The sequence below is a fragment of the Rattus rattus genome, chromosome 6, assembly GCF_011064425.1.
Source record: "Rattus rattus isolate New Zealand chromosome 6, Rrattus_CSIRO_v1, whole genome shotgun sequence".
Classification (NCBI taxonomy): domain Eukaryota; kingdom Metazoa; phylum Chordata; class Mammalia; order Rodentia; family Muridae; genus Rattus; species Rattus rattus.
This window is the reverse complement of record NC_046159.1, coordinates 37,431,882-37,446,535: the sequence shown is the minus strand read 5'-3', so window position 1 is coordinate 37,446,535 and position 14,654 is coordinate 37,431,882. Positions and strand designations below refer to the sequence as shown.

General features: G+C 38.7%; 1 protein-coding gene across 1 annotated transcript; it reads right to left on the bottom strand.

Moving 5' to 3' along the window:
• Positions 1 to 3,639: 3,639 nt before the first annotated feature.
• Psmc1 (proteasome 26S subunit, ATPase 1) lies at positions 3,640 to 4,890 on the bottom strand. Its single transcript, XM_032907211.1, is given in 8 exon segments — positions 3,640 to 3,929; positions 3,932 to 4,033; positions 4,036 to 4,143; positions 4,146 to 4,268; positions 4,271 to 4,509; positions 4,511 to 4,723; positions 4,725 to 4,800; positions 4,803 to 4,890. Coding segments are annotated over 8 exon segments (1,239 nt in total).
• Positions 4,891 to 14,654: the final 9,764 nt, after the last annotated feature.

Genomic DNA, 14,654 nt, shown 5'->3' with positions numbered 1-14,654 from the left:
TGTTTCTGGCTATTGTAAACGAAGTGGCTATGAACATAGTTGAACAACTGTCCTTGTGAGATAGTGGAACATCTTTTGAGTATAGGCCCAGAAGTGATATAGTTGAGTCTTGGGGTAGAACTACTACTCCCAGATTTCAGGAAAACCACCAAATTGATTTGCAAGTGTTTGTACAAGTCTGGGCTCCTATCAGCAATGCTGCACATCCTCACTATCATGTGCTATCACTTGAGTTCTTGATCTTAGTCATTCTGAGGGGTGTAAGATAGAATCTCTAGTCATTTTGATTTACACTTCTCAGATAGCTAAGGATGTTGAACATTTCTTCATGTGCTTCTCAGCTCTTAGAGATTCCTCTGTTGAGAATTTTTTGTTTAGTTTTATGCCCCACTTTTTAATTGGGTTATGTGGGTTGTCAGTGTCTAATATCTTGAGCTCTTTATCTATTTTGGGTACTAGTCCTCTGTCAGATGTAGGGTTGGTGAAGACCATTTTCCATTTTGTGGACTGCCATTTTGACTTTTTGATGGTGTCCTTTGATATAGAAGCCTTTTAGTTTCATGAGGTCTCATTTATTAATTGCTGAGCTTAGTACCTGAGCTATTAGTGCTCTGTTTAGGAAGTTGTCTCTTATGCTAATGCTTTTAAGTCTATCCCTCACTTTCTCTTCTATTAGCTTTAGTGTATCCATTTTTTTTTTTTTGTTAAGTTCTTTGAACCACTTAGACTTGAGTTTTGTTCAGGGTGATATAAATCTATTGCGTTCTTTTACATGCAGACATCTGGTTAGACCAGAACCTTTTGTTAAAGATGCTTTGGTTTATCCTTTGGATAGTTTTGCCAAAGATCTAATTTATATAGGTGTGTGAAATTACTTTTGGTTCTTTCATTCAATTCCATTGATACACTTGTCTGATTTTATGCTAGTACATGGCTTATAGTATAGCTTGAGACCAGGGATGGCGATACCTCCAGAAGTTCCTTTATTGTGTAGGGTTATTTTAGCTATGCTGGTTTTTGTTGTTGTTGTTGTTTTTTCCCCGTATGAAGTTGAGCATTGCTCTTTGAAGGCCTGAGAAGAATTGTGTTGGAATTTTGATGAAAATTGTGTTGAATCCATAGATTGATTTTGGATATTTTTACTATGTTAATCCTATTGATTTATGAACATAAGAGATCTTTTCATCTTCTTATTTCTTTCTTCAAAGATTTGAAATTCTTGTCAAACAGGTCTTTCACTAGCTTGATAAGAGTTACACAAATATATTTTGTATTATTTGTGGCTATTGTGTAGGGCCTTGTTTCCCTAACTTCTTTCTTAGCCTGATAATCATTTGTATATAGGAGGGCTACTGAATATTTTTGAGCTAATTTTGTTTTGTCTAAGAGATTTATTAGCTGAAGGAATTCTGTGCTGGAATTTTTAGGGTCACTTAAACATACTATTGTATCATCTGCATATAGCATACTTTGACTTATTCTTTGCCAATTTGTATCTCCTTGATCTTTAGTGATTCAGCTAAAACTTCAAATACCACAGCTTTAGGGAGAGCATCCGCTCTAGATATTGGGGGGCCCACATAGAAACTGAGCTGTACTTCTGCTAAATATGTGCTTGGGGTCTTGTTGAAGCCCCCGTGTGTTTTTTGATTTGTAGTTCAGTTTCTGAGAGCACTCAGAGGCCCAGATTAGTTGACTCTGTTAGTCCTCCTGTGGGGTTCCCATTTTTCTCAAGGCCTTCAATCCTTCCCCCAACTCTTCCATAAGAGTTCTTGACCTCCATTCAATCTTTGACTGTGGTTACCTGCATTGCTTTCAGTCAGCTGTTGGGTAGAGCCTCTCCGAGGACAGTTATGCTAGTCTCCTGTCTGCAAGCATAACAGAGTATCATTAATAGTGTTAGGGACTAGTGCTTGCCCATGGGATGGGTTTCAAGTTGGGCCAGTTATAATTGACCATTCCCTCAGTCTCCACTCCATTTTTGTCCTGGCATTTCTTTCAGACAGAACGAATTTGGGGTAGAATGTTTTGTGGATGGGCTGGGGTCCTTATCACTCCATTAGGGGTCCTGCCTGGTTACAGGAGGTTGACTCTTCAAGTTCCATGTCCCCACTGTTAGGCATCTTGGCTAAGGTCACCAGTATTGACTCCTGGGAGCCTCCCCCATCTCAGTTCTCTGGGATTTCCTAAAGACTTCCGTCAACCCCAACAGTTGCAGATTTCCACTTAGTCTCATGGCCCTCTGGATCTCTTCCATCTCTCCACACACCTGATTCCCCTCCCACTCCCCTCTCCCATCCACTTTCCTCCCTCCCTCTGCATCTGTCTTAGTTAGGGTTTTACTGCTGTGAACAGATGCCATGACCAAGGCAAGTCTTATAAATGACAACATTTAATTGGGGCTGGCTTACAGGTTTAGAGTTCAGTACACTATCATCATAGCAGCATCGAGGCAGGCATGGTACAGGAAGAGCTGAGAGTTCTACATCTTTATCTGAAGGCTGGTAGCAGGATACTGACTCCCAGGCAGCTAGGACAGGGAATGAAAGTCCACACCCACAAGGCCACACCCACTCCAACAAAGCCACACCTCTCCAAAATGCCACTCCCTGGGCCAAGCACATATAAACCACCACAGCATCCTATGATTATTTTGTTCCTTCTTGTAAGTAGGATTCAAAAATACTTGTTTGTGCCTTCCTTCTTGTTTAACTTTTTTGGGTCTATGAAGTTTATCATTGGTATTCTGTAGCCTAACTGTTGTATCCCTTTCCCATCAGGGCTGCCTTGTTTGGTCTCGGTGAGAGAGGATGTATCTACCCTGGAAGAAACAATGTGCCAAGGTGGGGGAATACCCAGCAGGGCTCCTACCATCTCAGAGGAGGAGAAAGGGGGTGGGGGAGGGTCTCTGTGAGAGGGGTACTAGAAGGAATGGCAGCATTTAATGTATGTATAAAACAATTGGGAGACAGCAAAAAACAACATAAGAACAACAAAAAACCAAAACCAAAACCAAAAACAAATCTTCAAGTACTGTATTAAGTAGGTAGGAAGAAAGTGAGCAGCCTTGTCCCTTAATTTAGGGGACTTGCTTTAAGTTTCTCTCCATTTAATTTGATGTTGGCTAATTGGCTTGCTGAATATGGCCTTTATTGTGTTTAGGTATGAGTCTTGTATCCATGAACTCTCCAATACTTTTTTCACAAGGAGAGGTTGAATTTTGTCAAAGCCTTTTTCAGCATGAGATGATCATGTGTTTTTTTTCTTTCAGATGGTTTATAAGGTAGATTTAGTTGATGGATTTTTGTACATTGAACCATCTCTGTAAACTCTGCTCTGTTATAAAGCCTACTTGTTCATGGTGGATGATGTCTTTGATGTGTTCATGGGTTGAGTTTGTGAATACGTTTTTTTCATTACAGTAATAGAAAGCAAACCAGGACAATCCTTTATTAGAAGCAGAGAGTATCATGGTGCAATGACCAACAACAGATGGAGACAGCCTACACAGCATCCGGCTTTTTACTAGCAAAAATCAACTGGAAAGTGGATTCCTTGGGACAGTTTCCCATCTTCCCAGGTGGGGCAAACTCATTAAGTTCCCTGAAGGCAACTATGGGTCAGTATAGATAAAGCCCCTCAAGGGATGCCTTCTTGTTTGTTTGTTTTTTTTTTATAAAGAACATTCTCTTTAGATTTTTTGAAGTCTTCATTTTTTACTTTCATTCTGCATTCCCACAAGGCTATCAAGCCAGCTTCTGTATAGATTGCCTTGAAGTCAGCCCCAAAGAAGTCATCCTTTGCCACGATCAAGTCATCCAAGGTTGTATGATCAGCCATTGTTGTCCTGCTTGTGTGAATTTGGAAGATACACTTCTTGGTCTTTTCATCAGGTAGGGGGAACTCCATCTTTCTGCCTGGTCTGATTCTGCTGGATCCAAAGCTTCTATTCAGTTTGTGGCCATAACATTTACATCTCCCCTCACATCAAATCCATCCAACAGGTTCAACAGTTCCAACATTGTTCGCTGAATTCCCTCTCACCTCCAGAGTTTGAATCATATCCTTTAGTCCCAATGGCATCAATTTTATCAATAAACACAATGGACGGTGTGTGCTCCTCAGAGACCCAGAAGAGCTCCAAACAAGTTTGGGCCTGTCATCTAGGTACTCCTGAACAAGCTCTGAGCCAACCACTTGCAAGAAAGTGGCTGAAGTTTGGTTTGCTACTGCTTTGGCCAATAGAGTTTTACCTGTTCTTGGCAGATAGGGGGCTTTATCCCCATCTCTTCATAATACTCAGGATGGCTAAGAGGAAGCTCCATATACTGCTTAATTTCCTGGATCTGGTTGTCCAGTTTCCTGTGTTGGTTCCTGGGGGCCTTTTCCACCTTCATCACTGTGACCAGGGGATCCGTGTCATCCATTAGCACCCCTATCACAGCATGTACCTTGTGGTTGAGCAGGATTTAACAGCCTAGGTCCAGCAGATCCCTGTCTACAAATGATGCTGACGTAGTACTCTGAGTTCACAGACGTGGACACAATAGTGTAATTATCATCAATGATCTCTTCCATGGTTCCTAAAGACATGGGGGTCCCCCTAAGATCATACATTTTTGATCTTTCCTCCTCTAGCTTTTCTTCTAATGGCTTTGTCTGTTCTTGATTTCTAATGAATTCTTCCTCCATGAGAAGATAGTTTTTTATTCTCTCTAACTTCTGTGGCACTGGGTGTATGAGGTGTTGCCAGTGACAGTTTGATGGCAGCATCTGGTCCCTTCACTTTTCATCTTTTTACCCCACTCTAGTTGGGACAGGAGGTTCATATTTCTGTTTCTTGTTTTTGCCACCCCCAGGACCATTGCCACCACTCTGACTTTGGCCCATTTATCTTCCTTTAGTTGTTCAAGTCACCACTGCCAGAAGTGCACCCACCAAAGCTTGTGAATAGTTTAGTGTTTTTGCATCAATGTTCATAAGGGAAATTAGTCTTCAATTCTTTCTTGATTGAGTTTTTGGATGGTTTACATATCAGGGTTAATGTAGCCTCATAAAATGGATTTGGCAGTGTTACTTCTGCTTACTTTTTGTGGTATAATTTGAGGAACATTGGTATTAGTTTTTATTTGAAGGCCTGGTAGAATTCTGCCACAAAACTAGTTGGTTCTGGGCTTTTTGGTTGAGAGACTTTTAATGACTGCTTCTATTTCATTAGGGGTAATAAGATTATTTACATGATCTGGATTTAGCTTTGGTAAGTCATATCTACTTAGAAAATCATATATTTTATTTAGATTTTCTAATTTTATGAAGTATATATTTTGAAGTAAGACCTATTTTTTTGAATTTCAGTGTCTGTTATGATTTCTTTTCATTTCTTATTTTGTTAATTTGGATACTGTCTCTCTGCCTTGTAGTTAGTTTGGCTAAGTATTTGTCTGTCTTGTTGGTTTTTGCAAACAAACAACTCTTTCTTTGTTTCTTTGTTTCTATTTTATTTTTTTCAGCCCTCAGTTTGATTACTCCCTGCCATCTACTCTTGGATGTGCTTGCTTCGTTTTGTTATAGAGCTTTCAAGTGTCCTTTTAAGCTGCTAGTATGAGATCTCACAAATTTCTTTATGAAGCCAATTAGTGCCATGGCCTTTCCTCTTAGGACTGCTTTCATGGCGTTCCATAAAGTTGGGTATATTGGGGATTTTCATTGTATTATAGAAAGTCTATTATTTCTTTCTTCATTTCTGCCTTGACCCAGAGGTTATTGAGTAGAGAGTTTTTCAGTTCCATGAGTTTGTAAGCTGTTTGTTGTTTCTAATCCATGGTGGTCTGATGAGGTACAGGTGGTTTTCTCAATTTTCTGGTATCTATTGAGCCTTGCTCTGTGACTGAGTAAATGATCGGTTTGGAGAATGTTATGTGAGGTGCTGAGAATGTGCACGCGTGTGTGTGTTTGTGCACATGCGTGTGTGTGTGTGTGTGTGTGTGTGTGTTTGGGTGAATGTTCTGTAGATATCTGTCTGTTGGGTTTGTTTGATTCATAACATCTGTCATTTCCATTATTTCTTTGTTAAGTTTCTGTCTGGATGACTTGTCTGTTGCTGAGAATGAATTGTTGAATTTTCCCACTATGTGTATAGTTCAATGTACGATTTAAGTTTTAGCCATGTTTCTTTTACAAATGTGGGTGCCCTTACATTTGGGGTATAGATATTCAGAATTGTGATGTCATCTTGGTGAATTTTTCCTCTAGTGAGTATGAAGTGCCCTTTCCCATACCTTAATTTTTGGTGAAACTCTCTTCTTTTTTAGATATTAGAATGGATACTACAGCTTGCTTTTTGGGTCTTTTCAATGGAAATTTTTTTCAGCCCTTTACTCTGAGGTAATGTCTGCTGTATGAAGCAGAATGGTGAATCCTGTTTTCCTATCCATTCTGGTAGTTTGTCTTTTTATTAGAGAATTGAAATTATTGATGTTGGGACACATTAAAGACCAATTATTGTTAATTATTTACTTTGATATTGGTGGTTATAGTAGTGGTTCTTCTTCTTCTTCTTCTTCTTCTTCTTCTTCTTCTTCTTCTTCTTCTTCTTCTTCTTCTTCTTCTTCCTATATTTGTGTGTGTTTCCCTTCTTTTGGTTTTTATCATCTGAAATTATTTATCTCCTGTGTTTCCTTTGATATAGTTAACCTCCTTGGTTTGGAGCTTTCCTTCTAGTATCTTCTGTAGGGGTGGATTTGTGGATAGATAATTTTTAAATTTGTTTTGTCATGGAATAACATGTTTTATCTATATATGGTGATTGAAAGTTTTGCTGGATATAGTACTCTATACTGTCATCTGTGGTTTCTTAGAGTCTGTAAGACATTGGCTGAATCCTTTTGACCTTTAAAGTCTCTGTTAAGAAGTTGGGTGTAATTCCAATAGGTCTGCCTTTATATGTTACTTGGTTTTTCCCCCTTGTACCTTTTAATATTATTTTTTGTTCAGTACATTTATGTTTTGATTATTATGTGAAGGGAGGCCTTTTTTTCTGTTCAATTTGTTTGGTGTTCTATAAGCTCATTTATAGGCACCTCTTTTTTTAAGTTAGAGAAATTTTCTTCTATGTTTTTGTAGAAAATATTATCTTGTATATGTGTATTTTCTTCTTCTATTTCTATTATTCTTAGATTTGGTCTTTCAATGGTGTTACAGACTTCCAGGATCTTTATGTTAGAAACTTTTTAGATTTAACGTTTTCTTTGACTGATGTATCCATGTCTTACATTATACCTTCTATGCCTGAGATTTACTCTTCCATTTCTTGCATTCTGTTGGTGACTTGGGTCTGTAGTTTCTCTTCTTTTCCCAAGGTTTTTATCTCCAGAATTTCCTCAGTTTATACTTTCTTTATTGCTTCTATTTCTATTTTCATGTCTTGAGAAGTTTTATTCATTTTCTTCACCTGTTTGTATTTTCCTATACTTCATGAGGGGATGTAGTCATTTCCCCTTTAAAGACCTATATCATAATAATATTGAATTTAAGGTCATTTTCTCATGCGTTAGCTGTGTTAGGATTTTTGAGGCTTGCTGTAGTGTGGTAGCTGGGCTCTGGTCATGGTACCATAGTGCTCTGGTTCTTGTTGATTGTGTTCTTATGCTGGCCTTTATCCATCTGGTTGTCACTGGTTCCAGCAGTTCTGGGAATTCAAGCAATTCAGAAAATGGATTGTAGAGGACTGGATGTAATTTACCATGTTCAGTGCCCTTAAAGGAGACTCAGGAGGCAGGGGCTTGGTGAAGAGCGGGTGTCTTACCTGGTTTTCCCTGTTTTGAATAGGCCTAAGTGAATGCAGGCAGAGTTGTTTGCTGAAAAATGGAGCACAGGAGACAGGGTGCAGTCTCCCACTGGTGGATTATACTTTTAGGGAACTTGACAGGCAGAGAATGGATGGAGTAATGGGGTATTACCTGGTTGTCCCTGGTGCTGACAGACTTCTGACAGTCCACTTTGATTCAACTGAAAATTTTGGATGATTCTTCCTTTGAAATATGATTTTTGATAGGGGTTGGAGAGCTGCATTAGTGGCTAACAGTACTCACTATCCTTCCAGAGGATCTGGGTTCTTATCTAAGCTCCCCACATTAGGTGACTTGTTTAACTATAATCCCAGCTCCAGGATATATGATGCCCTCTTCTGGCCTCTGGGAATGTTGTATAAATATTGTGCACATTAGATAGACTAGGGGATACAGATGTACATAAAAATGAATACTACTTAAAAATATGCTTATTAGAGATACAACTTTTACTTGGTCAGTTTAAAGTGTACAACCATAGTATTTTGTGTAGCTCATTCAGCTTTTTATAATTTACTAGAATGAAGTTAGTTAGGTAGCCATGCCTGGAATTGTGATGAGTTTTCTTTCAATAAGTAAAATGTTCATTTACAAAGCATGGCAGTGTCATTTTACACTAAATATGGTACTGACATGACTGAGGCAGCATTTTTCTTACTCCTTCTATGAACTGTTTCCTTTATTTTAGGGTTTTGGCTCTTCTCCATGGTCCATACAGATGGGATGTATCTTGATAGAAGTCAGCTCCATGGTTATGAATCCTATACCCGATATTCCTACTCCATCACATCTTAGCAGAACATGAACCAGAGAGCAAACAGTGAGTCCTGGCTATAAAACTTCAATGTCTATCCCTAGTGACCTACTTTCTTCCTTGAGGGTCCACTCCCTGAAAGTTTCAGACTTCCAAAACAGCACCACCAAGTGTTCAAATATATGAATGCGCCTACAGTGGATAGTTCATATTCATATTCAAACCTTAAACTAGGCCAGTTTCTCCTGTGAACATATTTGTATTTTAGCAATGGTTCTGGGAAAGGGAACACAACCCACAAGAATCAGTAGCAAGTAAAGGTATATGACATGTTTAAAGAGGGAAATGGATAAGAACTCTACTCTTAGAGTTAGGCAGAAGTGGAACAGAGATTCTTCCTCTCTTTCTCCCTCGCCTATTGTTGACATTGGTTGACTTTTGAAAACTTGTTCATGCCTAATAGTTATGACTTCAGGAGTTTAGAGGGACAACTGTGAAACCATCAACAGCAAGGTTATTAGCATATGTATCATATACCCCAAATTGTTTTTATTATAATTTTTTTCAGTGTGGTAAGAACGCTTGCTAAGATTAACACTCCAGCAAATTAGTATATAAGGTGATCCTAGATGTGGACACTGTCTCCAGAATGTACCTTTCTTACCTGAAACTTTATATCCATTTAAACATGATGAACTCTATTTCTCCATTTTCCTATGCCGAGCAGCCATGTTCTACTTCCTACATCCATGTATTTGACTTTTAGATTCTGTACAAGTAAGATCATGAAGTATTTGCCTTTTTGTGTGAGGCTTATTTCACTTAGCATAATATCCTTTCACTTTACACATGTAATTGCAAATTACTAGATTTTCCTCCTTTTAAAAATCTGAGAGATGATCACTATCATGATTAAGTAGACTTTATCCCAGGGATGCAGGGATGGTTCAATATACAGACAGCCATCAACATAATTTACTATATAAAGAAACTCAAAGAAAAAAACCACAAGATCATTTCATTAGATGCTGAGAAAGCATTTGACAAACTTCAGCACCCCTTCATGTTAAAAGTCTTGGAAAGATCAAGAAGTCAAGGCCCATACCTAAACATAGTAAAAGCAATATAGAGCAAACTAATAGCCAACATCAGACTAAATGGAGAGAAACTTGAAGCCATCCCACTAAAATCAGAGACTAGACAAGTCTGTCCACTCTCTCCATACCTATTCAATATAATACTCATGTCTTAGCCAAAGCAATCAGATAACACAAAGAGGTGAAAGGGATCCTAATTGGAAAAGAAAAAGTCAAAATATCACTATTTGCAAATGAAATAGTATACTTAAGTGACCCCCAAAATTCCACCAGAGAACTCCTGCACCTGATAAACAACTTTAGCAAAGTGGCTGATTATAAAATTAACTCAAACAAATCAGTAGCCTTCCTCTACTCAAAGGATAAGCAGGCTGAGAAAGAAATTAGGGAAATGACACCCTTCACAATAGTCCCAAATAATATAAAATATCTTGGTGTCACTCTAACCAAGCAAGTAAAAGATCTGTATGTCAAGAACTTCAAGTCTCTGAAGAAAGAAATTGAAGAAGATCTCAGAAGATGGAAAGATCTCCCATGCTCATGGATTGGCAGGATTAATATTGTAAAAATGGCCATCTTGCCAAAAGCAATCTATAGATTCAGTGCAATCACCATCAAAATTCTAACTCAATTCTTTCTAGAGTTAGAAAGAGTAATTTGTAAATTCATTTAGAGTAACAAAAGACCCAGGATAGTGAGGACTATCCTCAACAATAAAAGAACTTCTGGTGGAATCACCATCCCTGACCTCAGGCAGTATTACAGAGCAATAGTGATAAAAACTGTATGAGATTGGCACAAAGACTGGCAGGTAGATCAATGGAATAGAATTGAAGACCCAGAAATGAACCCACTTACCTATGGTCACTTAATTTTTGACAAAGGAGCTAAAACCATCCAGTGGAAAGAAGACAGCATTTTCAACAAATGGTGCTGGTTCAACTGGAGGTCAGCATGTATAAGATTATAGATTGATCCATTCTTATCCCCTGTACAAAGTTTAAGTCCAAGTGGATCAAAAACCTCCACATCTTACCAGATATACTGAAACTAATAGAAGAAAAACTGGGGAAGAATCTGGAACACATGGGCATTGGGGAAAGTTTCCTGAGCAAAACACCAATGGCTTATGCTCTAAGATCAAGAATAGACAAATGGGATTTCATAAAACTGCAAAGCTTCTGTAAGGCAAAGGACACTGTCATTAGGACAAAATGGCAATCAACAGATTGGGAACAGATCTTTACCTTTCCTACATCTGACTGAGGACTAATATCCAATATATACAAAGAACTCAAGAAGTTAGACTTCAGAGAGTCAAATAACCCTATTAAAAATGGGGTACAGAGCTAAGCAAAGAATTCTCAACTGAGGAATATCGAATGGCTGAGAAGCACCTAAAGAAATGTTCAACATCCTTGGTCATCATGGAAATGCAAATCAAAACAGCCTTGAAATTCTACCTCACATCAGTCAAAATGGCTAAGATCAAAAACTCAGGTTACAACATATGCTGGCAAGGATAAAGAGAAAGAGGAACACTCCTCCATTGTTGGTGTGATTGCAAGCTGGTACTTGCACTGTGAAAATCAGTCTGGTGGTTTCTCAGAAAATTGGACTACCTGAGGACCCACTCCTAGTCATATATCCAAATGATGCTCCAACATATAACAAAGACACATGCTCCACTATGTTCATAGCAGCCTTACTTATAATAGCCAGAAGCTGGAAAGAACCCAGATGTCCTTGAATAGAGGAATGCATACAGAAAATATGGTGCATTTACACAATGCAGTATTAATTAGCTATTAAAAACAATGACTTCATTAAATTCATAGGAAATTGGATGGAACTAGAAAAGATCATTCTGAGTGAGGTAACCCAATCACACTCAAAAATACCATGCATGGTATGCCCTCACTGATAAGTGGATATTAACTCAAAAGCCAGATTGTGCAAGATACAATCCAAAGACCACATGAAGCTCAAGAAGAAGCACCACCAAAGTCCAGATGCTTCAGTCCTTCTTAGAAGGGGGAGTGAAAATAGTCACAGGAGGAAATATAGAGAAAAAGTTTGGAGCAGAGACTGAAGGAAAGGCCATCCAGACTGCCCCACCTGGGGATCCAGCTCATATACAGCCACCAAACCCAGAAAATATCGTTGATGCCAAGAAGTGCAAGTTGACAGGAGACTGATATAGCTGTCTCCTGAGAGCCTCTGCCAGAGCATGACAAATACTGAGGTGGATGTGAGGTAGATGCTTGCAGTCAACCATTGAACTGAGAATGGTGTCCTGACTGGAGGATTTAGAGAAAGGATTGAAGGGGCTGAAGGGGTTTGAAACCCCATAAGAACAATACCAACCAAGAGCTCACTGAACCACCAAGAGTACAAGCCATAGCTCCAGCTGCATATGTGGCAGAGCAAAATGCCTTATCGGGCATCAATGAGAGGAGAAGCCCTTGGTCCTGCCAATGCTCGATGCTCCAGTGTAGGGGAATGCCAGGGCAGGGAGGTGGGAAAGGGTGGGTGGGTAGGTGGAGGAACACCGTCATAGAAGCAGGGAGGATGCAAAAGGGGTTTATGAATGGGAAACTGAGAAATGGGATAACATTTGAAATGTAAATAAAAAAAAGTTAAAAGTCTGAGAGGGAGGGAAGGGGGGAGAGAGAGAGAGAGAGAGAGAGAGAGAGAGAGAGAGAGAGAGACTTTTGATCTACTCATACATTCACTATGGAGATTGTTTAAGAAAATTCTTAATATTACTATTTTGAATAATATGATGGTGGACATGGGGGTCAAGTATCTCTTTGAAATACTTTTATTTTTTCCTGTTTTTTGTATGTGTGTGCATGTGTGTACATGTACATATGTGTACCATGGATTGTATGTGGGGTCAGGAGACAAGTGATCTCTTTTCCTGGTATATGGGCCCCAGGAATTGAACTCAGTTCAATTGGGTGTGGTAGAAGGTACCCTTGTCTGCTAAACTAGCCAGCCAGCTTTCTGATAGTGTTTTTGATTGCTTTTATATACACTCAGAAGTGATGCTACTGCTAATTTAGATTTCTGAGGAGCTGCCATACTAATTTCCATAATGGCTCTGTATCAAGGCTCCTGTCACTCCATGTCCTTCCTGGAAAGGGAGCTCTGGTTTTCTGTTTACCCATGAGCAAATGTTAACAGTCTCTGTGATTGCTATTAAAATTAATTAGAAGGAAAACATGTAAATCACTTAGCATTCTGACATACACAAAGGAAATGCTTGATATGTGGAAGAATTCTAATAGCGTACTAAGACACTATTTTGATTTAATGGAAACTATTTCTTAGAATGGAAATAATATTGTGAGAGGGAAGAAGTTAGGTGGTAAGAATGAAAAATCAGTAGAAATAGAATCAGCTAATTACAGAGCTGATATATTTGTTAGCCTCACAGAGCAGGTAGGCAGGGCAACACCAAGAAGAGAAAGCCACAAGATAGAAACAACTGCAAGAATGGGGTGAGGAAAAGACAGTAAAGAGATATGCTGAGGGAAATGCTTTCTTCAAGGTTATGCTACCTGGTGTTCCTGTTAACTGCCCTTTCTCTGGAAGCTCCTCCTCATGATAATCATATTATAATTTGAAAGATGATCCCCAAATGAGGAAATTGTATCAAAAAGTGAGCTAAGCCTGGTTTAATTATCTCTGACTTGTGGCAAAGGCCTTGAATGTGTAAAGCAAAACCCTAATGGACTGTGGTGGGAAATCTTTTGAGTTATAAACAGTAGAACTGTACTGAGATTGTTGTTTGTGTTCCCTAGGTGATGTTGTCTTCTTTCTTGACTTGATGACTCCACTCAAGATGATGAATAACACATACTTTTGTATCTTTCTACTTTATTTACTGGTGGTGTTACGATTAATTAAAGAAACGTGGGCTGAAAAACAAACAAACAAGCAAAAAAGAAAGCTTATTCTCCTAATGACTGGGAAGGCTAGAGGGTTTAGGGAAATCCCAGAGGGCTATTCCTTAGTGTTTTCACATTCCCCCCCTGAAATGCTTAAGAAAGATAGGCAAGCAGAAAACCAGAGGGCCAACAATAGTTATTCTGTTTCAGATCTTTGGATATGTGCACACAAATGCACACATGTGCACATACTCTTCTATAGTCACACATACATGATAACACAAAGTCTTTGGTACGTACTATGCAGGGGAATATGAAATATGAGTTAGAATTTGACTTATCTGGAGAAAGTTAGTAGAGAGGATAGCTATTTGACTTATATGGCAATTTTAATACAGGGACAGATTTTAGTCCTCACCTCTTGTAAAGTGAGTGTCTCACTTCCAAAGTCTCAGTCAAAAACTTCATACTTGTGTTATCTATATGGTAGCAGAAGGTTTTGGAGTCTGCAGTCATTTCAGTCATTAAACTTTCTAAAACTTTTATTGCAGGGGACCAGCCCCAGCAATTCTTCTTTCTTGGTTCCTTTTGAGGTAATGGAGGGTGAAGACTTAGCAGGGGCAAGTCTTGAGAAATATTTAGGGTTGCTGTTTAATAATAAAATGTTTAACTATCTTAAGTCTTAGTTACTTTGCTACTGTAGCTGACCTGTCTGGGTTCCTTTGAAGTCAGAAACTGTAGTCTCTGGCATTTAGCACCTCATCACAGAGGATTAAGTAAGGGAATAATCACTAGAGCCTTTTCCCTCTTGTTTGTCATTCTAGAAGTTTGGAGCAAAAACTTCTATTGAACCAGGAGAAAAGAGTCACACTAGCAGAAGGAAAAGTTTTACACAAGCAATAAGGATAAACGCACATAAATTAATATACAAATTCATGATTACACATTCATACATCTCCATTCAACTAGTTGGGTCCTACTATATATTTATCTCATAATTACATATGTATGCACATACATCCATGCTTACTTATGCATATGGGACAAAAGACCAAGTGCC